Raw genomic sequence first — 25,118 nt, 5'->3', positions numbered from 1 at the left:
TGATAAGGACATGTCAAAGAGACAGAGAAGCTGGTTTGAAGAAATTTCCATTAGCCAAATTTAAGATATTTTTATCAAAACACTGACAGTAATGGATTATAACTCACAGAATAAAATGATCTATGAAAGAGATAGATCAAGGGAAAATTTTTGCCCATAGTGGACTGCCAACTAACAAATGTACACAGACGATGGAGTCAGAAACTCACCATTTAGCATCATGTTAAACTAGAATTTAATTGATTCAGTCAAGAACTATCAATAGCAGATGTTAAAACTAGTGGGTAGAAGTTTGCTGGAGAACAGAACATTTTTACGTAGTGTCAAAGTATCTTCCCACTAAAGTTCTTACCTTTCCTTTAAAGGAACATGATAAAGCAGGATGAAAAGGCACTAGCTTTATAAAAATCACAGTAGAGTATCTAAAATTTGTACTTTTTTGGAAAAACACAATATCAAAACCTAATTTTTAAGTACATGAGCCAGGTTTTATCAGAAACTCCATGCTACAAAATACTATTTATACTATAATCTTATTGTTATTAAAATTATCTATGTACTATGAATAGGCTAGAATGATAAGTACCAAAATTATAAAACTGATAGTACTAAAAATTCAAGTAATTTTATTCATTTTTATGTTTTACCATATTTTCAATGTCTCTACAATAAACATGTATTACTTTTATAAGAATAAAAAGTATGGGAAGAAAAAAACCCACAAGGAGTAAGCAGATACAACATAAAAAAGCTGGAAGGAAATTTAAAAGCTAAGAGTGTTTTGTGATTGCATGATGGAATGATAGATGATGTATTCTTTTCCCTGTTTTTACCTGTGGGACTTCAGAGTTAAAAACCCTGACGCTCACAACTGATCACTTTACACACTGATTTTGCCTTTGCTGTGCACAACGAAATCTAGCAACACTGCCTCTCTGCTCATCTCTCCTGAACTCCTTCCTCTTACCCCCTGGATCCTTCCTTACCTAACAAGAAACCACATCATCTTTCTTTAAAACTTCTGCATCCACTGCTCCTGAGATTATCTGATGTCCCCTGAGCACATCCCACACCACTTGTTTCTCAAGTAGTGTTCTTTTCACAGGAGCATACAGGAGTGGATCTTTATACAATATCTACCTCTCTGAAACATCATTTCCTACTGTAAAGCAGTTTCAAAGAATGTACACCATTGTCAGAATGGGGAGGGGAGTTCTGATATGTCTTTTCTCTGGTAGAAGTAAAATGTTTTAAAACAGCATCACTATCTATCAGCTTTCTCTGTACTTTCTCTGTGATCAAGCATGGTAGGGTCATGATGGTATCTGCAACTTTCCTGGACAAAGCCTTGTGTAAAACATGCTTACTTAGCCCTTGCACGGATGATCAAACTCAGCTCAGCAGGGTCCTATGGAAATGGAGCCCTCAAACACAGATCAGCACACAGGAAAGTGGACCGAGACCTCTGACCCACATCGTGTTCTTAGAGGCCACATTTAGAGTTAGCTCTTCGAGAGGTTAGTTTTTAACTGATAGCAACGCACACATTTGGGAATGCAGGTTTTAAATATACATCACAAAGGTAGGCAAATCTATGAATATTTTAAAAGACTGCCAATATACTCACAGTTTTTTCATTATTTTCAAAAGCTTCTCTTGCCTCTTCAAATGTACAGACTTCTTCTTTGCATTCACGCTCAATGTTGCCCTGTCTTATTTCTTCGAAGAGTCCATTCGCTCTTGGGTAGCGTTTTAATACTGAATTGGCTTTTTCTCCAGTGAGAAAAACTACAAAGAGATATAATAATAAGCATAAAATTGTAATTAAAAATACATGTGGAAAGTTACTGTACAAGATGAAGTCTGCTAGACGCTCTTTAGAGAACATAGCCAACACCCTCAACCTCTTTCTCTAGGTCAGCAAGGAAGTAACACTCGGCTCTCAACCACCCCATCCATCTGCTGTCTTCCTCATCATGTGTGTCCTTTCAGTGGCAGTTGCCCTGGGCAGGGACAGTGACATGATGAACTATCCTATATCCAGACTTTAGCACATTCCTGCCAACCATGGGTGTTTAAATATAGCAATAATGAAACCAGTACATGCATGCATTCATTACTGTAAGAGGATGCCCCAGGCATTCTGCTGGTGGATAGCAGCAATGAAATAAAAATCCAGTCTGTGGACTATCAGTCTTTGTTACCCCTAACTAAAAATAAATAAAACTCCAATTGACCTAATTATGTAAACCCAAAGCACCTTTACTCATGTGAAAAGAAGAGGTGACAAAATACTATCAAGAAATTAAGATAAATCTGGCCATAATTCATTCCAAAGGATATTAATAGTCATTTTGTTCTAAATGCACTTAGCTTGAATATATTTTGACATGTTAATATATTTAACCCCATTTTGATGTCCTTCAGAAAAAGAAAATTGTTCTGTCTGACTTGTAGAGGCATTTCATATAAACATTCAAAATGCACATTCATGATACCCAGTAAAATAAGGCAATGGTTATAATGCACACTTGTGGGAAATAATTTTTATGCACAGATTCATTTTAAACTATACCTCAATTACATTTGTCTAAAATGGTCATGCTTGTTTGAAGAGATAAATAGAATGCTACCAGAATTTAATCTTCTGCTAGAGCAAATAAATTAGAAAATACCCTAATCTTAAAGACCTCTGACATGTGACAAGGTACATAATAGATCCTTCAGAAAATTAAGGGAAAAAAAAGGCCACATTTTGGGGGGGAAAAACATTTTGAAGTTAAATGAAAATAAGTAAATATTCGCTTAAAAATGGCAACAACAGGAATGAATTTAAGGTTTACCTCAATTTTAGAAGTGTGTATTTGTCTTTATAGAGGATATGGATTCATTACTTAGGACTCTTTAAAATATCCAAATTGACACGAGTTAGATGGGTACACTGAAAACTATGGTACGTCTTCCTTCCTTCTGTGCCTCAGAAGGGTTAGGTAGCGATAAAAATGGATCACAGAATCATAAAAAATCATTAGAAGAAATCCTAGAACATAAAAGGGTGCTGCTGAGTTGGAGAGTAATAGTAGAATTTTCTGCCAGTGCTTTTCAGTTTAGCTGCATGACCATCTCTTGTTGGACTTACTATCACACATCCTGCTGGGCCTACCTCCCAGAGTCTCTGATTGCACAGGGCTGGGGTAGAGCCAAGAAGCTGCATTTCAAGTGAGAGCCCAGGTCACGCTGGTGCTGCTGGGCCCACTCCCACAGTTTGAAAACCACTACTCAAATGGGAGATCCTTAGAAAATTAGTTCTGAGGAAGGTGTTTATGGAATGCTGGGATTAACAAATGTAAAAAGATCTTTTACTGTATGACTTTTTAGGACTCCTACTATGTATTTAATATATATTTGAAATCTCCAGAAAACAAACACAACACACGTGTATGTCACATTTATTTGACTATGGAGCCCTTTTCCAAGGGACATTTCACTGAATTAACAACTTCCTAGTCACTGGTCTTATTTATGGCAATGAGAAACAATTCTCTTCCATATAATAGGCCAACTAATACATGAAGATGGTAACTGACTTCCCTTGAGGCTTCTCTTTTCTAGGATACACATGTCTTGTTCCTTCATCTGTTGGTCATATACCAGAAAAACACATAGGAGTCCCTGTATCATTTTTATCACATTAAATGCTATATTCTACACTGAGTGTTGTCTGACAAGTACAAAACTAATCATGGCTATCAGCTTCCTTGTTTTTAGACACACTAGATATGTCAATTGTGCTTCCCTGGTAGCTCAGCTGGTAAAGAATCTGCCTGCAATGCAGGAGACCCTGGTTTGATTCCTGGGTCGGGAAGATCCGCCAGAGAAGGGATAGGCTGCCCACTTCAGTATTCTTGGGCTTCCCTGGTGGCTCAGCTGGTAAAGAATCCACCTGCAATGCGGGAGACCTGGGTTCGATCCCTGAGTTGGGAAGATCCCCTGGAGAAGGGAAAGGCTACCCACTCCAGTATTCTGGCCTGGAAAATTCCATGGACTGTATAGTCCATGGGGTCGCAAAGAGTCAGACATGACTGAGCAACTTTCACTTTCAGATATGTCAATGAAATCTAAGGCTTCCTTAACTTTTGGTGACAGGTTTCTTGAAAATAAACCGATCAATAATATTGTATTTTAAGCTTTTAAGAGGGGAAAAACCCTAAATTCTCCTAAGGGAAAATCTTACATGCTGTCTACGTTGAAAAATGTGTCAAGCAAAGCAGCTGACTCCTAAAATCAGAATGCAGACTAATTCAGAAGATCACACAACTATAAGGTAATGTACAGCAGGACACAGCCCTTCTAATTCCAGCCTAACCAAATTACCAAGAGCATTCTACAAACATCTCCTGTGTATTTCTTGTACTGGGAGGCAACGTGGTATAATACTGAGACCTCTAGATGCAATAACCTGGCAATGAGGTTTTTATCTCACTTGCCAAATATGGTCAATTAGAAGTTATCACTTGGAATAAGAATCTGACCAGTAGGAAAGATACTGTTACAGATTAGTTATGTCCTGGGAAAGATTGAAGACAAAAAGGAGAAGGGGTGACAGAAGATGAGATGGCTGAATGGCATCACTGGCTCAATGGACAGGAGTCTGAGCAACTCCAGGAGATAGCGGAGGACAGGGAAGCCTGGTGTGCTGCAGTCCATGGGGTCACAAAGAGGCGGACACAACTTAGCGACTGAACAACAACAACATGTCTGCCATATATTAGGGAACACGAAATTGTGGAAGAGTATTTGCCAGTCCTAATCAAAGTAATTTGGAAATCTAATGGGTGATGTCAGAATTGGGATCCTTTCTATGCGAAAGCAAAATAAGGGAAAGGTGGCATCTTGAACCTGTAAGGTAAGATCAGACTATTTCTTCCTAAAACGCTGGGCAATCTCCATGATGCAGGGGCTTGTGTTTGGACTTAATGTTTGAAACTAAGGTTGATTACTTTCCTCTACCTCCTTTTCATCAAAATGTGTGAGGTATCCCTGAGGTGTCCAGAATCGTGTGTATGCCTTCATCAGAGATGACATGATATGACAAGTATACAGACTGTAAAGCTACTCTAAGAACACAACACTGAGGTGGTATTCAAACATGTTCTTGTCTCATTAAAGTACATAAGGAAAAACCTAAGCTGTTTTCTATTCAGTTAGGGAACATCCTCACTAAGGAAAATATTTCAACTCTAAGACTGAAATACCACCATAAAATAAGTATATTAATTAAAAAAACATAGCTACTTTTTCATAATTTCAAAATGAATAGCTCTCACCCATGCTTTCTCTTCAAAAGAAAACAATAAAAATAAGTGAAATAAGATGACTTCTCAAGTAACTCCCTAAATTACTCCCTTAAACCAAAATATGTAGTCATGTTGCATATTTTTAACATTGCAGGATACCAAAACTGATATTTTAATGTCAAAAATCTTTATCTAGGTAAAATCATGTGCATATATTTGCTGAAAAACAGCAGATGGCAGGGCCTGAAAGTTAACAGCTCATGTGGAAAATCTCTACTCCACTTATCTTATCAGTTCTCTCATCTTGGGTCTGAATTTACTCAAAGAGCCATTATTTAAAGTGGCAAATATTTACATTTTTCTTTTAAGTGAGCAAAATTTTTTCTTTAGGACATATTTACTGAACACAGACTATGTACAATGAGATAATGACAAGTCACAAAGATCAATAGGAAATGGCCTTTGCCCTCAAGGTTCTTTGGTGCAGATAATGAAGATAAGATATACAAACAGCTCTAATGGAAGATGAACTAGATATATGCTGTTTGAGGTTGGCTGATGCTGCTGCTAAGTTACTTCAGTCGTGTCCGACTCTGTGCAACCCCAGAGAGGGCAGCCCACCAGGCTCCCCCGTCCCTGGGATTCTTCAGGCAAGAACACTGGAGTGGGTTGCCATTTTCTTCTCCAATGCATGAAAGTGAAAAGTGAAAGTGAAGTCGCTCAGTCGTGTCCAACTCTTAGCGACCCCATGAGGTTGGCAGGCAGGCAAATTTCTTCTGGGTAGGTGTGTTGGTGGATGGGAGAGAGGCCTGGAGAAGGACAAGTGAAGTGTATTAGGGCTGGCCTTTTAGGGACATGCAAAGATGGTGAGGAAAGACACCCTACAAAAACAAAAAAGTGAGTGAGGGCCTAGAATCAAATAAACCTAGGGCCATAAATGAGAAATAATGAGCTTGCCAGTAGGGCAGAGTTCACCATTTAAAAAAGGAAGAGAGGGAAATGGGATTTGAAATGGCTTGATAGCTGTGTCATGAGGCATTGACTGTTAGGCTAAAATATTTAAACTATTTGATAGGCCCAGCACAGTCATAAATAAATAAATAAAGTTATTTTTAAAGTTTACTGAAAGAGAAATGCTAAATAAAGGAAGCAATATTCCAAAAAAAAAAAAAAATCTTAGACCGATACTTCACAGAGAAAAACCTAGAAAAATGTATATGTACAAGATTTAGGGGTAGGATGAGGAGAAAATGGAGGGATAAAGGCCAGAAAAAACGCTGCTTACATTAGACCAGGTTAAGAAATGATAAGATCATGCTTTAGAATGGTGCCAAAAGGAAGGGAAAGAAAGGGACAGATGTGAAATTTAGGGTTAATATAACCCAACATATAAATATAACTAAATGTGTGATGCCTTTGGCCACTACACCTATCATGTAGCTTATTCCTCAGTCAAACCAAATCTTGTCATTCTCCATACAGGCTTTTTCATGCCACCGTTAAGTCTATACCTAATATTTCCCCTGCCAGGCAAACTCCTATTCTATTCAGATGTGAAGTGAAAGTGTTAGTCACTCAGTTGTGTCCAACTGTTTGCAACCCCATGGACTGTAGCCCACCAGGCTCCTCTGTCTATGGGATTCTCCAGGCGAGAATACTGGAGTGGGTAGCCTTTCCTTTCTCCAGGGGATCTTCCCGACCAATAGTCGGACACAACTGAGTGACTAACACACACTATTCAGCTGTAACATCCTCTAAAAATGCTCCCTAGATTCTATTTCCCACTTCATTAGACACAGCTGCTATAGACTCTCAGTATTTAGGTAGAATTCAATTATAGCAATTAAATAAACTATATTGTAATTTTATTAGAAGTTTTAGTATGCCTATCTGATTCCCTCTCAAGACTTGCTGACGGGCCTCACGTATTAATATTTTGATCTAACCTCTGTCTTTCATAATGCCTAGTAAAGATTTTGGTATAGAACAGGATTCAGTAAGAGGGGAAATAAAGGAAAATGCAGAACAGGAGAAACTTGAAATCTGAATGACTAGAAACTGGGAATCCATGGGCCATACCTCCAATTATGAAGCAGCATCACAAAGTTAATATATGATTGTGAAACGAACACATTTACAGCAAAGTTTCTAGTTAGCCGGCACTTGAATGTCCTTTTCGCAAAAGCAAGCACCTTTTGAAATTTGTACAACAGTTCTATTTGGACTCTGATTGGAGTATATGTTTTGTTGCTGTTCTGAAAGAAACACTGATTTGCCCCAACAGTTACGTAGCAGGAGAGCAGCTGGACACCTACTGATGTGGGAACAGGGCAGAGCCAGTTCCTGGCAAGGAACTAGCAGCTTAGCTTCGCAAGGTGTTGCAGCCAATTCATGACAGATGTGTGGGATAGTCTACATTTGGGGAGAAATTCATTGATACGTCACGTTGGTTGGATACCACACAAACTATGAGCTGAAGGTCATTCAGTTTCATTATTAGGTAGTTCTACACAGAAGGTGGATTTTGGCTGTGATTAAAAAAAAAAACAAAACAAAACAAAAAACAGGTGCTATGTGTGAGAAGAAGTGAGAATGTTTGAGAAGTTTTGTGATCCTCAAAAGGTACACACATCCAATTAGTAAGTAACTGCATGGCTATTTAAAAGAAATATCAAAACAAAGTGTGAGTTTTTTGGTTTCCTAATGCACATAAGTTCAGTTCAGTCGCTCAGTCATGTCCAACTCTGCGATCCCATGGACTGCAGCACGCCAAGCCTCCCTGTCCATCACCAACTCCTGGAGCTTACTCAAACTCATGTCCATTGAGTCAGTGATTCTGTCCAACCATCTCATCCTCTGCCATCCCCTTCTTCTCCCACCCTCAATCTTTCCCAGGATCAGGATCTTTTCCAATGATTCAGTGCTTCACATCAGGTGGCCAAAGTATTGGAGTTTCAGCTTCAGCATCAGTCCTTCCAATGAACACTCAGAACTGATTTCCTTTAGGATGGACTGGTTGGATCTCCTTGAAGTCCAAGGGATTCTCAAGAGTCTTCTCCAACACCACAGTTCAAAAGCATCAATTCTTTGGCACTCACCTTTCTTTATAGTCCAACTCTTACATACATACATGACTGACTACTGGAAAAACCATAGCTTTGACTAAATGGACCTTTATTGGCAAAGTAATGTCTCTGTTTTTTAATACGCTGTCTAGGTTGGTCATAGCTTTTCTTCCAAGGAGCATAAACATAACTAATGCCCATAAAAGTTATGTTTATACTATACTATATACTATTAAGTATGCAATAGCATTATATCTTTAAAAAGTAATGTACATACCGTAATTAGAAAATACTTCATTGCTAAAATGTTAACTACCACCTGAGAACACAGGGTTGCCCAAAACCTTCAATTTGTAAAAGTCACAATATTTGACAAGTGCATTAACAGGAAGTATTTATTATCTTTTTAAGAGGTGACCAAGCTCTCAAGATATAAATACCTATTAAGTTGTTTGGACCTAATTACTTCATAAATGGAACTATTAGGCATTTCTTTTGGCCTATAGCTGCTATGAAAAAGTCACTGCAATAACTAAGAGTACTTTAAACTCAGCAAGTTTGGGAACCTCTGACCTAGGGGTTCTGAAGACAGATTGGGTCTTGCCAGTGTGCTCCCAAATCCATCTGGCTCATCAAGTTTCAATGGGCTGCGAAGTTTCCTCTTTGAGGAAGGAAACTGAGATCCGTTTTGAAACTTGAAAGTTGGTGACACCTGTCACACGGGCTAGTTACTGTGGCCCTGATAAAGTTAGCAGGAAAAGAATCCAGTGTAGTCCCCACCCCATCCAGTCACACCCCCTCAGTTGTAGGTTACCTTCAGTTCTCCCCCAATTAGCTGCTCCAGTTCTGTGAGCTTGTCTGGGGAAGAGGCTAGGGAGATGAAAACTGAAATACACGATCACTAGGTAGCCGAAACACTGGGCAATCAGGCTTCCTGTGTTATGGAGCGCGCAGAGGGGAGTGAAGTGCCGGGTAGAAAGGTGTTCTCCTCTTTCCCTAGTGCTGCTGGTAATTACTACCAGCCCAGCCAGGGCAAACCTATGCCTCAGTTCAGGAAGTGGCTCCTCTACTGTCCTTGGAATTGCTGGGTATCAAAAAGCCTGGTTTGGGTGCCCTGGTTTCAGTGTAAGACGGCTCAGAGATTAAAGCGTCTGCCTCCAATGCGGGAGACCCGGGTTTGATCCCTGGGTCAGGAAGATCCCCTGGAGAAGGAAATGGTAACCCACTCCAGTATTCTTGCCTGGAGAATCCCATGGATGGAGAAGACTGGTAGGCTACAGTCCACGGGGTCGCAAAGAGTCAGACACGACTGAGCGACTTCACTATTCACTATATGCCAGCAACAACATGAAGAGCAAGAAAAAAGGGAGACTTCCTACAGATGCGCCTAGCATTCCATTATCTTTCTTCGGTGCAAGAGGCAGGATGTACTCCTCTATTTGTGGGAGAAGGTGAGCTTCACATCCTACTACTCCTTCATCTTCATCACTCCTCACAGGATGTACTCCTCTAGACTTCAGGTGCAACCCTAGAGTTCCTACATGTCCCACGGGAACAGGGCTGGTAAGGGAAGGAAGAAAGACATTCTCATATTTTCAGGGGCTGTGGTTAATTTGAGTAATGAATGTGATCTCACTGGTATCCCAAGTTTGTTAAATGGTACCCATCAGCTACACATTTACAAAGTAAGGAAGAGGCATTAAAGCAAACAGCTATGTGAGGAAAGCCAAAACCCTAAGCTTCCCTTCCTCATCTGTAAAACTGGAATAACAGCACCAACCTCAGTTATAAATGAAGTAGGTATTGGACATAAAGTGCTTTGCTCAGAGCCTGGCAAAGACTGGAGCTCAATAAACAAGAGTATGATTTGTTGTCACTGTCCTGGTAGCAGTTATTTCATTAAAGGAAAAACAAGAGATTTATTTACCAAGATGATAAAAAAATACACTTAGAAAAGAAAGAATAATTGATCAAGGATAGGATTAACTTGCAGTGAGTCTGTATGATTAACTCCAGGGATGCCTGGAAGTCTGGTCTCCATGGTCAAGTTTGGGATGAAATGTACAAGCTTTATACAATGCTGTAAAGCCCTTGGAGGCACTCTGTACTAGCCTGTCTAGTTTATTGAAAAATGTATAGATCGATGGTTTGCACTGATGGCATGCAGCCTACTTTCAGCTATATGACCATTAAATATCAGATTCTCAGTAAACTTGTCCTCTGGCACCCCTGAGACCAAGGTTATCTTGCATGTATCTTGACTGTTCTCAATGAGAAGACAAAGCATATCCTGTGTTACAAAAAATGGGCTTAGGAGCCATCTTTCTCCTGCTGCACCATACCTTCATCATTGTTGTTCAATCACTAAGTCAAGTCCAACCCTTTGTGACACTATGGACCATAGCCCCGCCAGACTCCTCTGTCCATGGGATTTCCCAGGTAAGAATACTAGATTGGGTTTTCATTCCCTCCTCCAGGGGATCTTCCTGACCCAGGGATTGAACCCACGTTTCCTGGATTGGCAGGCGGATTCTTTACCACTGAGCCACCAGGGTAGTCCATACCTTTATAATACCTTATGAGAATCTCATAGGTCCTTTCAATTAGTTAGTGTCAAGTAGTGGCTACTTGGAGAAGGCAATGGCACCCCACTCCAGTACTCTTGCCTGGAAAATCCCATGGATGGAGGAGCCTGGTGGGCTGCAGTCCACGGGGTCGCTAGAGTCGGACTGAGCGACTTCACTTTCACTTTTCACTTTCCTACATCGGAGAAGGAAATGGCAACCCACTCCAGTGTTCTTGCCTGGAGAATCCCAGGGCTGGCGGAGCCTGGTGGGCTGCCATCTATGGGGTCGCACAGAGTCGGGCACGACTGAAGTGACTTAGCAGCAGCAGCAGTGGCTACTTTGATGATTCATAAATATTCTGAGGATATCATGAGATTTAAAATTTTGAGGGCTTCCCTGGTGGCTCATTGGTAAAGAATCTGCCTGCCTGTGCAGGAGACATGGATCCCTGATCTGTGACAATCCCACATGCCATGGAGCAACTAAGCCCATGTGCCACAACTAGCAAGCCAGTGCTCTAGAGCCCAGGAACCACAATTACCAAAGCCCATGTGCCCTAGGACCCATGCTCTGCAACAAGAGAAGCCACCGCAATGAGAAGCCTGTGCACCACACCTAGAGAGTAGTCCGTGATCTCCGTAACTAGAGAAAAGCCTGGGAAGCAACGAAGCCCCAGCACAGCCAAAAATAAGTGAATAAATAAATAAAATTATTTTCAAAAACTTCAGAAATTCTTCAGAATATAAATTATGGACTATTTCTGGTCCTTATTTAAGAAGGACTTGATTTTATAAGAAACTCATAAGGAAGTATGCTTTACCATACCTTGCATGCTTACTTTTATTAACTTCAATTTTTGTCAAATGTGTGCTGATAAGTCTGTCATCATGCGAGTTTTAACAAAAGATTACAAAGACGCTCTTAAGGATTGAGAATTGAAAATCACACACATGACAGATATACATATTTAGAGAAGCATGAATGAGTAGCTGTAACAAAATATCCTAAATTATTTTCTACTGATATTTGGGTTATTTGATAGTTCAGGTAGCTATTCAATATCTGACATAATCATTGTGGATATTAAGGATAGTAAGACATTATTTATGCAGAAGTCACTCATACTCATAAACTTAGAAACAAAACATGACCAAGGTGATGCATTAGAACGTCTGTTTTACCTATAAGGGAGCCCTAGCTCCCTTAGACTTAACAAGGATTAATTTACTCATCCCTCATCCACGAGCCTAGCTATAAGACTGGAAAGCTTATTTTGCACATTAAAGCTGAGAAGTAGAAGGGACTAGGGGTGAGCTGAACTAGATCAACACACTGACAGCAACAAGAAGTGAAAGTTGGTGGATCTGAAGAGGAAAGAGATAGGAGGCCCTTTGAGGTTATTTACAAGTTTACAGAGGGCTTTTGTTTACATGATCTCATTTTACTCAGAACATTTTGCAAAGTACAGTATTTGCTATATCTCACAAGCAAGAAACTGCTCTTTAGAAAGGATGTATCACTTGTGGCCATGCTTCCTTTGTTGGGTTTTGGGGGCACCACCTTCTTCAGTCGTTTTTCCCCTTCCTCTCATTCTTCCCTCTCAGGAAAGGCTTTTTCTGCTGTCTTTTCCCTTAAAATAAATGTTAACTGGCCTCTCCTCTTCTCCTTCCCTCTTATTAGGTGACCTCATCCACTCTCATGTTTAGCCATCACATATAAGTGACAGCTGCCAACTCTACAATGCACAGCCTGGCCCTGTCCAAGGAGCACCTGACCGATACACACACCTTCTGCTAAAACTCTCATGTTCATCACCTGTGCCCAAGGAGCACAGTGAGCAGTCCCAGACTGGCAAAGGCAGTTGGCAGGGACTACTAGGAGGGAGGAGGCTTGTGTTCAGCAGAGGGGCAGGACTGGCAAAAGTCACTGGAGCTCACAGGTGTGCAATTCCTAAATGCTCAGTATTATCTTCCAATATTTTGATTTTTGATTCCTATGCTGTTTTTATACATGGTTTTAATTTCATGTTGCTTCAATTCTTTCTTTGAAAGCAAGAGAAGCTTAAGATATGAATTTGAATGACACAAGAACCTTGTATGCTACATAAGCCAAGTATTATTAGTCTAATTTTACCATTCACTGACTCACTCATTGATTTGTTCAAACATTTATGCAGCACTTTTTATGTGCCAGATGTTGGTGCAAGGCAGTGGGCTTAACAATAAGACAAAGTCCCTCAAGGAGCTCACAGTCTAATAGCAAACTACTGAGTAACTGAGGCACAGAGTGGTAAATGCTTTGCCCAATGAAGTGGAAATAACAGGTACCTGGAAATGATTGACTAGAGCTGGAGAGAGGGCAGGGTACCATGATGTCATCATAAGTAAACCCCTTTGACTGAAGAGCAAGGCTACATACAGAAACATATTACAGAATCTGCTTGCAAAAAAGGTTAAAATAGGGGACTGTCCCGGTGGTCCAGTGGTTAAGACTTTGCCTTCCAATGCAGGGGTGTGTGTTCAATCCCTGGTTGAGGAGCTAAGACCACAAAACCAAAAACACAGAACAGAAACAATACCGAAACAAATTCAATAGACTTTAACAATGGTCCACAGTAAACATTTTTTTTTTAATTTTTTTAAAAGTCAAAATAGTTTTCAACTGTAACCATGACTGAATTCACATCTTGCAAGGAATTATTAAACCATGATCTGATGGCATTTCTACACTTGCCCCCAAAGCCTGGGGCATGCCACCAGTCTGCTCCAACACAATCAATCTGTAGGGACCTTGAAGTCCAATTTTAGCACTGGGAACCATAGTGAAATACATTAATTTCACAAACTTTAAGTATACAGCATATTTATGATACCTCTACATACAGAGGTTTGGAAAAAACTCTTTTCTAACCCTCATTCAGAGGGTTCTGGTCAGTTATAAATACCAGAAAAATTAGAGAATACACCTGTTACTTTCCATATAGACATTATTTTGGTTGCACAAGGGTAAACAGTCTCACTTTGAAATACTCTATAAGCAATCTAAACATTATACAAATATAAACAAAGACATCATGTCCAGATGCATGCATACCCCTATCCATTGCAGACATGAACCCGTATTAAGGCAATTTCTCTTGTGATAAAAACACCTGATCCATGCAGCAAAGGGCAGAGTCCACAAAGAGCTGTCCATCCAGCCTGCCCAACAGTTTCAGTGATACTCTGTGTGATGCAGTAATCTCAGGAGGCAAGATGTCTATTTCACTGGCAAAAAAAACAGGGAATAATTAATTTTTTTTAAAAAAAAGTTGTTTTCAAATGCAGAAACCATAATTATCTAGTAATCTAAGTAGTGAACTGCCCGAAGTTACTCCTGGCCTTATTGCTGTAAGGGAGAATGAGAAAGCATCGAGGATGATTTATTCCTCTGAAAATCACATCTGGTGTGTAATTCACCCACCCGGATGTCCCCAAAGATTCAATACCTGGATCCTCACATGCCGTTAGTTTTCACTTCAATCAACTCTTCACTCTGCTCTGGAGGATCTTCTTCTTTCTCAGGGTGAGGGTGTTCTGGCTGTGTGCTTTCGGCCGAAGAGCTTCCTACACCATCCGGTGTTTCCTTACTTGAGAGATCCTCCGTCGGACATACATAAACATCGATAGGTCCTGTGGTGCTCTTCATATTTAGTAAGACAGAACCCTCTAGGGGAATTAAAAGCTCCAAGCTGGTATCAAGCGGAGATTTAACTGCAACTACAGTCTGTTCACGGAAGATGTCAAGGCTACGAATATCTTCATATGACACATATGCTAGCCTCTTCTTTTCTCTGTCCGCTGTTAACTCATCCCACTGTTGAGAACAATCCTTAATTAATTCATCCAGAGATGCTTCTTGCGCTGATAAGTCAAGAAGTTCCGCCTCCAGCTGCCTCTGTTCAGGCCGTATTTCCAATTCATTAAGATCAGGTCCTATCCATTGAATATGGCTCCTAGACTTTTTTTCAACCAGCTTGATTCCACTTAAGACATTAGTGACATCATACAATCTTCGTTTTTGTATTCCCAGTGTTTTTGCAGCTTTATTTAAGTCAAGAACACCTTCAGGACTAGATTTGAGAAGAGCCATAAATCTTCGAGTTAAATCAGACAGGGATGAATTACACCGAGGTCTCTTCATACCTGGGCCTTTTTTCATGGACACCTGTTGCGTACTATCTTCTAAATTAACGCTTACTTTTAATGGGCGCAGGTCCTCCATGCAGACGGGGTCTTTGGATTCACCGCACACCGTCTTCTCCTCCACCTGGTCCACATGCAAGCTGCGCGGCTCCCAGGCAGGCTGCTGCTGACTCATGCTGCCCGGCTGGCCCTCGCTTCGCACTGCACGAGCTCTCCCGCCTTCTCCCACTCAAGTCGGGCACCGCTTCCAACACACCGGTCCCGGGGGACAAGCACGAACCTGGCCCCTGTTGTGATCAGATGCTCAACGTGGCTAGGCCGGCCCTCAAACTGGCACACCGCTGCCCCACGCCCCTGGGAGCTGGAACGCTAGCGGAAAGAAAGCACACTGATCTACGGCACTCAGAACACGAGTGCCGCCATCTTTACGCATGCGCAGTGCGCTGCTTCTAGTGCGCATGCCTGCTGCGGCTGGCACGTTCTGATGCACGCAGTACGGTGTTTTACGTTTGTTTTGTTTTTGTTTTTTTTTTTTAATAAAAAAAGATCGGCCTCAGCTTTGTGGCTCAGCTGGTAAAGAATCTGCCTGCAATGCGGGAGACCTGGGTTCAATCCCTGGGTTGGGAAGAGCCCCTGGAGGAGGGTATCTGGCTACCCACTCCAGTATTCTGGCCTGAAGAATTCTATGGAGTATATAGTCCATAGGGTCACAAAGAGTTGGACACAACTGAGCGACTTTCAGCAATCGGCAACATGTATTTATTCAAATAGAAAGTTTGTTCCTAGTCGGTGTTGTGTAAATGTTGGTGTGCCACAATCTGAAACTATAAGGAGTCCACGTACTAAGAGGTTATTTTTCTCTTTTTTAAATACATCTAATATCTTGTTTAGTTGTGAATTTCTCATAAAAGACTGTGTAAGATGCTAAGTTATCCATTTATTTGAGCCTTCTGTTCTTGGTCATATGAAAACTGCCTTTTGAGACTCTCTGGTTGAAGTCTGAGAAAGCCAGTATCTGTTCACTGCTTTCACCAACCCTGTATTGAGACAAATGAAAATTCAGGCAGAGTATGGTAGGGAGGAAGGATCCTAAATTTGTAGTCAGGTATGCGGATTTCTGTCCAGCTCTGGGACTAAACTGGCTACATGATTCGGCATTTGTTGCCCAATTTATCTGGGCCTGTCTCCTAATTTGTTAACCTAAGGTTTATATGTATGATTTCTTAGGTCTTTTCAGTTTTTACTGTAAAATTTTATACTTGGAAAGATTTTTGTTAAGTGGGAGTAGTGTATTGCATTCAAATTCTTTGGGGATATGAATATATTATTTTTCAGCCAAGCAACCACCATCTCCCAAACCAACAATAAAAACAAACAAGAAGCAAAAATCAACAAGATACCCTCCCCATCAAATCCTGTGCTCAGATTTATATACTATAAAATTTTTATAAAATGTCACACTCATATTTCCTTGCTTCTAAACTTTTGATACCATCATTCAGTCAGTTGTGTGTATGTACAATGCCTTCAAGTTTTTTCTGCTAAAATGGGTATAAATAGACATTTCTTATCACAAATGAATGGACACAACTTTCCTTAGAACAACTAAGTCTCACTAGAATTTTCAAGTGACATCTCACTTCCTAAAAACCAAAATTATGCAAAATAAAAAGATCCTATTTGACTGTTGGTGGGAATGTAAATTGATACAGCCACTATGGAAAATAGTATGGAGATTCCTTAAAAAACTAGGAATAAAACTACCATGTAACCCTGGAATCCCACTACTAAGGCATATACTCTGAGGAAACCACAATTGAAAAAGACACATGGACCCCAATGTTCGTTGCAGCACTATTTACAATAGCTAGGATGTGGAAGAGATCTAGATGTCCATTGACAGATGAATGGATAAAGGAACTGTGGTACATATATACAATGGAATATTACTCAGTCATAAAAAGGAATGCATTTGAGTCAGTTCTAATGAGGTTGATGAAACTAGAGCCTATTACACACAGTGAAGTAAGTCAGAAAGAGAAAAACAAATATCGTATATTAATGCATATATATGGAATCTAGAAAGAAGATACTGTTGAACCTATTTGCAGGGCAATGATGGAGACAGTCCCTGGGGTCACAAAGAGTCGGACATGACTGAGCGACTGAACTGAACTGATGGAGACAGACATAGAGAACAGACTTATGGACACGGGGGCGGGGGGGGTTGGAGAGGGTAGGATGTATGCAGAAAGTGGCATGGAAACATATACATTACCATAGGTAAATCAGATAGCCAATGGGAATTTGCTATGTGACTCAGGGGGCTCAAACCAGGATTCTGTGACAACCTAGAGGGATGGGATGGGGAGGGAGGTTCATGAGGCAGGGGACATAGGTATACCTATGGCTGATTCATGTTGATGTTTGGCAGGAACCAACACAATTTTGTAGCGCAATTACCCTTCAATTAAAAATAAATTTCAATACTAAAAAAGATCCTATTTGGATCATCTTCCTATTACTGAAAAAAAGAAAAAAGTTCCTCAGTCATGTCCGACTCTTTGCAACCCCATGGACTATACAGTCCATGGAATTCTCTAGGCCAGAATACTGGAGTGGGTAGCCTTTCCCTTCTCCAGGGGAATTTCCCAACCCAGGGATCAAACTCAGGTCTCCCGCATTGCAGGCGGATTCTTTACCAGCTAAGCCACAAGGGAAGCCCTCCTATTACTTAGGGAGGTGGGAAAAAGATTATTTCTCAAATGTATTTCACCACTGTAACCTATCTGTGGAAATTAAAAGGCTATTTTTTTCATAGAAGGTAGGTTTACAATTCAGAATTTGTTGTACAGTGGTGCTCATGTGCCCATACAGGTTGTCACAAACCTACAACTTAGTTAGAATGGCATGTAGTATACATTTTCACAGGAATTAGGAAGTGGAAACCCACTCAGGAACTGAGACATTTAAAATATAATTTAATGTTATAGGACTGAACTAGAGAGAGTGGGGCATCTCAGGGTTTGAGAGAAGTAACTGTTGTATCTTTAATATCCTGAACCTGCTTCTTAAGGACAATGTAGTGGTTATGATCCCTGTCTAAGAGTTCAAAAAAAGACATCTTTGTGCTATCAGAGGTATGCAATGAAATGCTAGATAACAGGCAGGTTTCCAGGAATAAGTGTGGAGAAAAAGCCAGAAATGGATTTCTATAAGACTGAAGACAAAAGAGGTAGTGTATGTCTATAAAGTCAATAGATCCCTTCCCCCATGAGGAGGGATCTATTACTAATTCAATATGGTTTACTTGAAAGCCAAATTTTACATCATATATTCAGATGTCTCTTGTCTAATGATTTTATGCTTTGTAAGAAATAATTAGATACAGAGAAATTATCCAATAGATTCTCCCACAAGGGAAGGTAAAAAGCCAAATTTTCTTTGAAGGAGTTTTACAATAACTCCTTATCAAAAAGAATACTTCATGAAATGGTAGATGACAGCAATCAAGTTACTAGCAATTACACCAACTGCTTAAATGTATGGTACTTTAACATGTGATATTTATGAACGAAAGCCGTGCCTTACCCACAGGAAGCAAACAAATATGGGTTTAGAAAATGATCTAATTTGCACAACATTAAGCACACAATCTGGTAGAAGCATGAAAACAGGGGAATTCCCAAGATAAGTATTTCCCATCACTAGTGCCTCAACTCTCATCAACAAGAAGATTATTTGCCTTAGAGTTTATAGTTGCTACAACCACAAAACTTTGTTTTTAGTTTATGAATATGATTTACACTGATTCTGGTTACACTGGATCTGTCCCATTTGGAAGAATACAGAAACAACTATAACAATCACCATTAAATGGGCTGGCGGGGGGCAGGGTAAGGCATGTAGTGAGACTCAGCAAACATGAAACATAGCTTTAAATATATAACTATGTTACAGTGAATGCTTTACACTCTGTCAACATAGACACTATGGTATTATCTATGGGATAGTTAACTGTAATCTAGATGCTAGGAGTGAATGATTGTCCTAATAGAATACATACTACATTTAATCAAAAAGTCTCATATCAGAGATGGTTGTTCAGAGAACATGCAAATCTAGTGGTCAGCTATCTTTCTATTATGCACAACAGCAGAGCAGAATAGATTTCAGAAACGGAATCTCACTGACAAATTAGTACTTTTATTAATTAGCACACAGATTTCAGAAAGGACTTTTCGCTGGTGAAATCAATGTTGTTTATATGTGAATTTGTTCTAGAAGTGATGTTGACAGAATTCAAACTTGTGCTTGTTCTGTCTGAAGGGGAGAGGAACACTCACCAGTATTCCCTCTTCTTTCCCTTCTCTCCTAGTGGCTCCTCAGGGACCCCATGTAGGAAACCTGGGGCTTCACTGAGCACACTGAAACCACGGATCCATCTCAATCCCTTCATTTTGCTGACAATAAAAGGGCAATCCAGGCCAAATGACTTATCCAAAGACTCCAAGGACAGCCTTATCCAAGGCTGCTTGATTCTAGGACCAGCACTACATCTTGGTTTCTAGAACCATAATGGAAGCAAATTTCACATACTAAGGTAAGGGGGAGTCATTCTGGCTTATATATGATTAAACTCAAAGTTTATGCTAACTAAAACAGCCTGTTTATGGCCTATCAAACAAACACCCTACATCTTCCTTGATCCTTAAAGAAAAGTGTGCATTCACCAGAAGTAAAAAACGTCTATGTTAAAAATAAACCTTAAATGCCTCCCTTCCTGGGCTGCCAATGGTGGTGCTCCTTCAATGATGAGACGCCCTTCCCAGGTACCAAGGCTATACTGACTCCTGTGTACATGCTGATTTGTTATTGTTTCAAAATCTTGAAGGAATGGATCCCTAACTTCTTATCAGGACAAAAAGCAAAAATGGTATTTTTTGTTCTGACAAGATATAAAACTGTGCTGTGGAGGAGGAGATGGCAACCCACTCCAGTATTCTTGCCTGGAGAATCCCATGGACAGAGGAGCCTGGCGGGCTATAGTCCATGGGGTTGCAAAGGAGTTGGGCACGACTGAGCAACTAAACAACAACCAGCCACTCACACACAGCAGAGTGAGCTGCTAAAAACAAACCTCAGCATCTAACTTTCCTCCTGCAAATTCTTCAGTGGCTTCCAGCTGCTTTTGGAAGAAAGTCCTAAATCTAAAGACCTTTCATAAATCAGCCTCTACCTTGCATCACCCCCCTCTTCGTTCCCTGTGTCCCAGTCACACTGGCTGGCTTTCTGTTTATTAAATATCTTCCTGCTTCAGAGCCGACACACAGGCTGTTCTCTCTGCTTGCAACACTTTTCCATTTCCCACTGTGCTAATCTTAAGTGTTTCTTCTCCACAGAGAACGTTTCTGGTTTCTCCATGTAGGTCAAGACTTTCTGTTAAATCTTCTCTTAGCACCAGGCCCATTTCAGAGCACTTACTGTGACAGTAATATAAAAATTACAGATGTTAATTGGCTGGCGGGCTGCTAGACTATAAGCTCATGAGGGCAGATGTTGTGCCCATCTTATTCAGTACTGTATTCCCAGTGTTGGGCACACAGTTGCTACTCAATAAATTTTGATTGAATGAAAAAACAAAACAAAACAACTATGCTGAAAACTCCAGCGTAACTTCTCCAGCGTAAGTTCCTCAGAGTGATCTGAATTGTCTCCTGGGCTATAGTCCTTGTTGTTGTTCAGTTGCCCAGTCATGTCCAACTCTTTGCAACCCCATGGACTGCAGCACATCAGGCCTCCCCATCCCTCATCATCTCCCAAAGTTTGCCCAAGTTCATGTACATTGCATCAGTGATGCCATCCAACCATTTCATCCTCTGTCATCCCCTTCTCCTTCTGCCCTCTATCTTTCCCAGCATCAGGGACTTTTCCAATGAGTGGGCTGGTTGCGCCAGGTGACCAAAATACTGGCGCTTCAGCTTCCTTTGTTTGGCTTCCTTAATCCTTAGTTTGGCTCAAACAAAATTCCTTTCTATTCTGATCATAGATTGGTTTACTGATCATTTCTGTTGAGAACCATATACATTTGTCCCTCAGCAGCTGTGGAGGATTGATTCCAGGCTCCCCTATGGATACCAAATTCTGCAGGTGCTCAAGTCCCTTATGTGAAATGGCATGCATGCTCAGTCGCTTCAGTTGTGTCCAATTCTTTGTAACTTCAAAGATTGCAGCCCTCCAGGCTCCTCTGTCCGTGGGATTCTCCAAGCAAGAATACTAGAGTGGGTTGCCATGACCTTCTCCAGGAGATCTTCCTGACCCAGGGATCAAACCCATGTTGCCTACATTGCAGGCAGATTCTTTACCATCTGAGCCACCAGGGAGGCCCAGTGCAATGTAGATTATACATAAATAGTTGCAAACACAACATGAATTCTATGTGAACAGTTGAGGACATGTAGCAAATTCAGGTTTTGCTTTCTTGAACTTTCTGAAATTTTTACTTTTTCCCAGTATTTTTGATCCTTAGTGGATTGAATCCATGGTTGTGGAACCTGAGGATAACTGAAGACACAGAGCACCGACTCTAACGCTCTCCTTGAGACTCAAATTACTTCTATGAAAATCACAATGGTGTTGTTTGGCTTATCTCTAAAGATTTCCTATCCTTTATTCTGGGGCTTCCCTGCTGGTAAAGAATCCGCCTGCAAAGCAGGAGACCTGAGTTCGATCCCTGGGTTGGGAAGAGCCTCTGGAGAAGGGAAAGGCTACCCACTCCAGTATTCTGGCCTAGGGAATTCCATGGACTGTATAGTCCAGGGGGTCACAAAGAGTCGGACACAACTAAGTGACTTTCACTATGACTATCCTTCATTCTAAATCAGTGGTTTTCTATCTTGGGTGATGTTGCACCCCAAGGAACATCTGGCGATGTCTGGATATATTTTTAAAAAAATTTTTTTAAAGTATTTGTCTGTGCTGAGTATCAGTTGCAGCACACAGGCACTTCCTTGTGTCATATGAGATCTTCTGTTGCTTAGCTGCTCCGTGGCATGTGGGGGTCTTTGTTCCCCAGCTAGGGATTGAAATTTGCATTGCAAGGTGGTTTCTCAACCCTGGACCACCTGGGTAGTCCCTGGATACATTTTTGATTCTCACAACTTGGAGGAGTAGGTACAACTAGTGGGGAGAAGCCAAGGATGCTGCTGAACATCTTACAATGCACAGGTCAGCCTCCACAACAAAGACATATCTGGTCCCAAATGTTGATAGTTACTCCTACAAATCTGGCCCAAATAATTGAGAACAGATACTCAAACAAAAACTTGTACATCAAGGTTCACAGGAGCACTATTTCCAATTAGCCAAAGGGTGGAAACAACCCAAATGTCCACCAACTGATGAATGACTCATCAAATTGTAGTACATTCATACAGTGGGATATTATTCAGCCATAAAAAAAGAATAAGGCACTAATACAACATGGATAAGTCTAAAAAAACATTATGCCAAGTGAAAAAAGCCAGACACCAAAGGGCACATATTATATTATTCCACTTATATGAAATATCCATGATAGATAAATCCATAGAGCTAGAAATCAGCCAATAGGTTGCCAGGGCCTGGAAGAGTGCAAAATAGAGACTGACTGTTTAATGGGTAGAGAAGGTCTCCCTTGGAGGTGATGGAAATGTTTTGGTACTAAAGTTACACAATATTGTGCATGTACTAAATACCACTAAATTGTACAGTTTAAAATGGTCAATTCTGGGCTTCCCTGGTGGCTCAGTGGTAAAGAATCCACATGCCAATGTGGGAGATATGGGTTCAATCCCTGATTAAGGAAGATCCCACATGCCACAGAGCAACTAAGCCTGTGTGCCACAATAGTTACTGAGCCAGTGTTCTAGAGCCCAGGAGTTGCAACTACTGAAGCCCGTGCATCCTAGAGCCCATACTCCACAAGAGAAGCTCCACAGTGAGAAGCCTGCTCACAACTAGAGAGTAGCTCCTGTTCAATACAACTAGAGAAAAGCCCACACAGCAGCAAAGACCTAGGACAGCCAAAACTAAATAACTAAAATAACTAAACAACTACAATTATTTTTTTTAAAAAGAGTCAATTCTATGTTATATGAATTGTTTTGCCTATATTATGTATTTTGCCTCAAATTTTTAAAATGTCAACAATGCTAGGGTTAAAAAGCCATTCTAAATTTATGGAATACATTTGAATCAGTTCTAATGAGGTGGATGAAACTGGAGCCTATTATACAGAGTGAAGTAAGCCAGAAAGAAAAACACCAATACAGTATACTAACACATATATATGGAATTTAGAAAGATGGTAACAATAACCCTGTATACAAGACAGCAAAAGAGACACTGATGTATACAGCAGTCTTTTGGACTCTGTGGGAGAGGGAGAGGGTGGAATGATTTGGGAGAATGGCATTGAAATATGTATAATATCATATATGAAACGAGTCACCAGTCCAGGTTCGATACACGATACTGGATGCTTGGGGCTGGTGCACTGGGACGACCCAGAGGGATGGTATGGGGAGGGAGGAGGGAGGAGAGTTCAGGATGGGGAACACATGTACACCTGTGGCAGATTCATTTTGATATATGGCAAAACCAATACAATATTGTAAAGTTAAATTAAATAAAATTTTAAAAAATAAAAAAATAAAATAAATTTATGTACCGAAGTTATTCTTTTCTTCAATAGGTAAAAGGCAGAGAGGATTGTATCAAAGACAAAAAGCATCAAGCACTATAATGAGGTGTTTTTTTTTTTTTTTTTTTTTTAACACAGCCTGAACCTCACATAGTAAGCTCATTTTTTGTTTTCTAATGGGAAAATCTTGCCAGGAAAAAAATAATGGCTGTTGCCAGCTCCAAGTAGATTTGTTTTACTGTTACAAAATTATGAAGCTAGATAAGGATTTATAATAAATTGGTGACATCATCTGAACTGCACAGGCATGAATATGCTACCATAACAGCGAGACTCTCAGATTTAATATAGGCCAGAAAATGAAACAATTGTCTTTGAATGTGTGCCTTCACTTGAATTATAAACCTGGGAGCTGTCAAACAAAATTAAGCAGTACATTATTAAACAGTCACTTTACAAGCCTTGTCAGTTTGAATGTGCATTCCCTGTTTGAAAATATTGAGCTGTATGGCTTGACTTAAAGCTTAGGATTGACCTCAACTGAGCACTAATTCAGCAGAGACTCAAAGAACTTAGAAATTTACTCTAGTAGCTATGAACCATCTTTCCTTCCATTAAGTCTTGGTAAGTGGAGGGGATCTGTTTGGGTTCTTTGAAGTAAAGGAGCCAAGGGAATGATGCTGCTATGGTTTAATCAGTTCAGTTTGGTTCAGTCCCTCAGTCATGTCTGACCCTTTGCAACCCCCATGGACTGCAGCATGCCAGGCTTCCCTGTAAATCACCAACTCCTGGAGCTTGCTCAAACTCATGTCCATTGAGTCGGTGATGTCAACCAACCATCTCATCCTCTGTCGTCCCCTTCTATTCCTGCCTTCAATCTTGCCCAGCATCAGGGTCTTTTCAAATGAGTCAGTTCTTTTTGCATCAGGTGGCCAAAGTATTGGAGCTTCAGCATCAGTCCTTCCAATGAATATTCAGGGCTGACTTCCTTTAGGATGGACTGGTTTGATCTCCTTGCAGTCCAAGGGACTCTCAAGAGTCTTCTCCAACATCACAGTTCAAAAGCATCAGTTCTTCTGTGAGGGTCAGTCTCTCCCATCAGGAAGCTTCCATAAGCCCCTTATCCTTATTCATCAGAGGGCAGACAGAATGAAAACCACAATCACAGAAAACTAATCAAACTGATCACATGGACCACAGCCTTCTCTAACTCAGTGAAACTATGAGCCATGCCATGTAGGGCCACCCAAGACAGATGGGTCATGCTGGAGAATTCTGACAAAATGTGGTCCACTAGAGAAGGGAATGGCAAACCACTTCCA

At 40.6% G+C, this 25,118-nt stretch overlaps 1 protein-coding gene across 21 annotated transcripts in view; it reads right to left on the bottom strand.

The window, feature by feature from the left end:
• Positions 1–25,118, bottom strand: part of PRRG1 (proline rich and Gla domain 1) — a 466,522-nt gene that overhangs the window by 58,318 nt on the left and 383,086 nt on the right. For 12 of the 21 annotated variants that reach the window (XM_055565364.1, XM_055565374.1, XM_055565373.1 and 9 more), the window contains one exon: positions 1,628–1,788. The exons of 4 other annotated variants lie outside the window; for them this stretch is intronic. In XM_055565364.1, the coding sequence (XP_055421339.1) occupies positions 1,628–1,788 (161 nt within the window). Of the gene's footprint in view, positions 1–1,627; positions 1,789–13,541; positions 14,196–14,416; positions 15,437–25,118 lie in introns of those variants that run through there. 5 more of the 21 variants (XM_055565381.1, XM_055565380.1, XM_055565382.1 and 2 more) reach the window with 2 other exon arrangements.

The sequence above is a fragment of the Bubalus kerabau genome, chromosome X (assembly GCF_029407905.1).
Source record: "Bubalus kerabau isolate K-KA32 ecotype Philippines breed swamp buffalo chromosome X, PCC_UOA_SB_1v2, whole genome shotgun sequence".
Taxonomy (NCBI): Eukaryota; Metazoa; Chordata; class Mammalia; order Artiodactyla; family Bovidae; genus Bubalus; species Bubalus kerabau.
The sequence above is the reverse complement of the archived record's forward strand: the minus strand, read 5'-3'. Positions and strand labels throughout refer to the sequence as shown.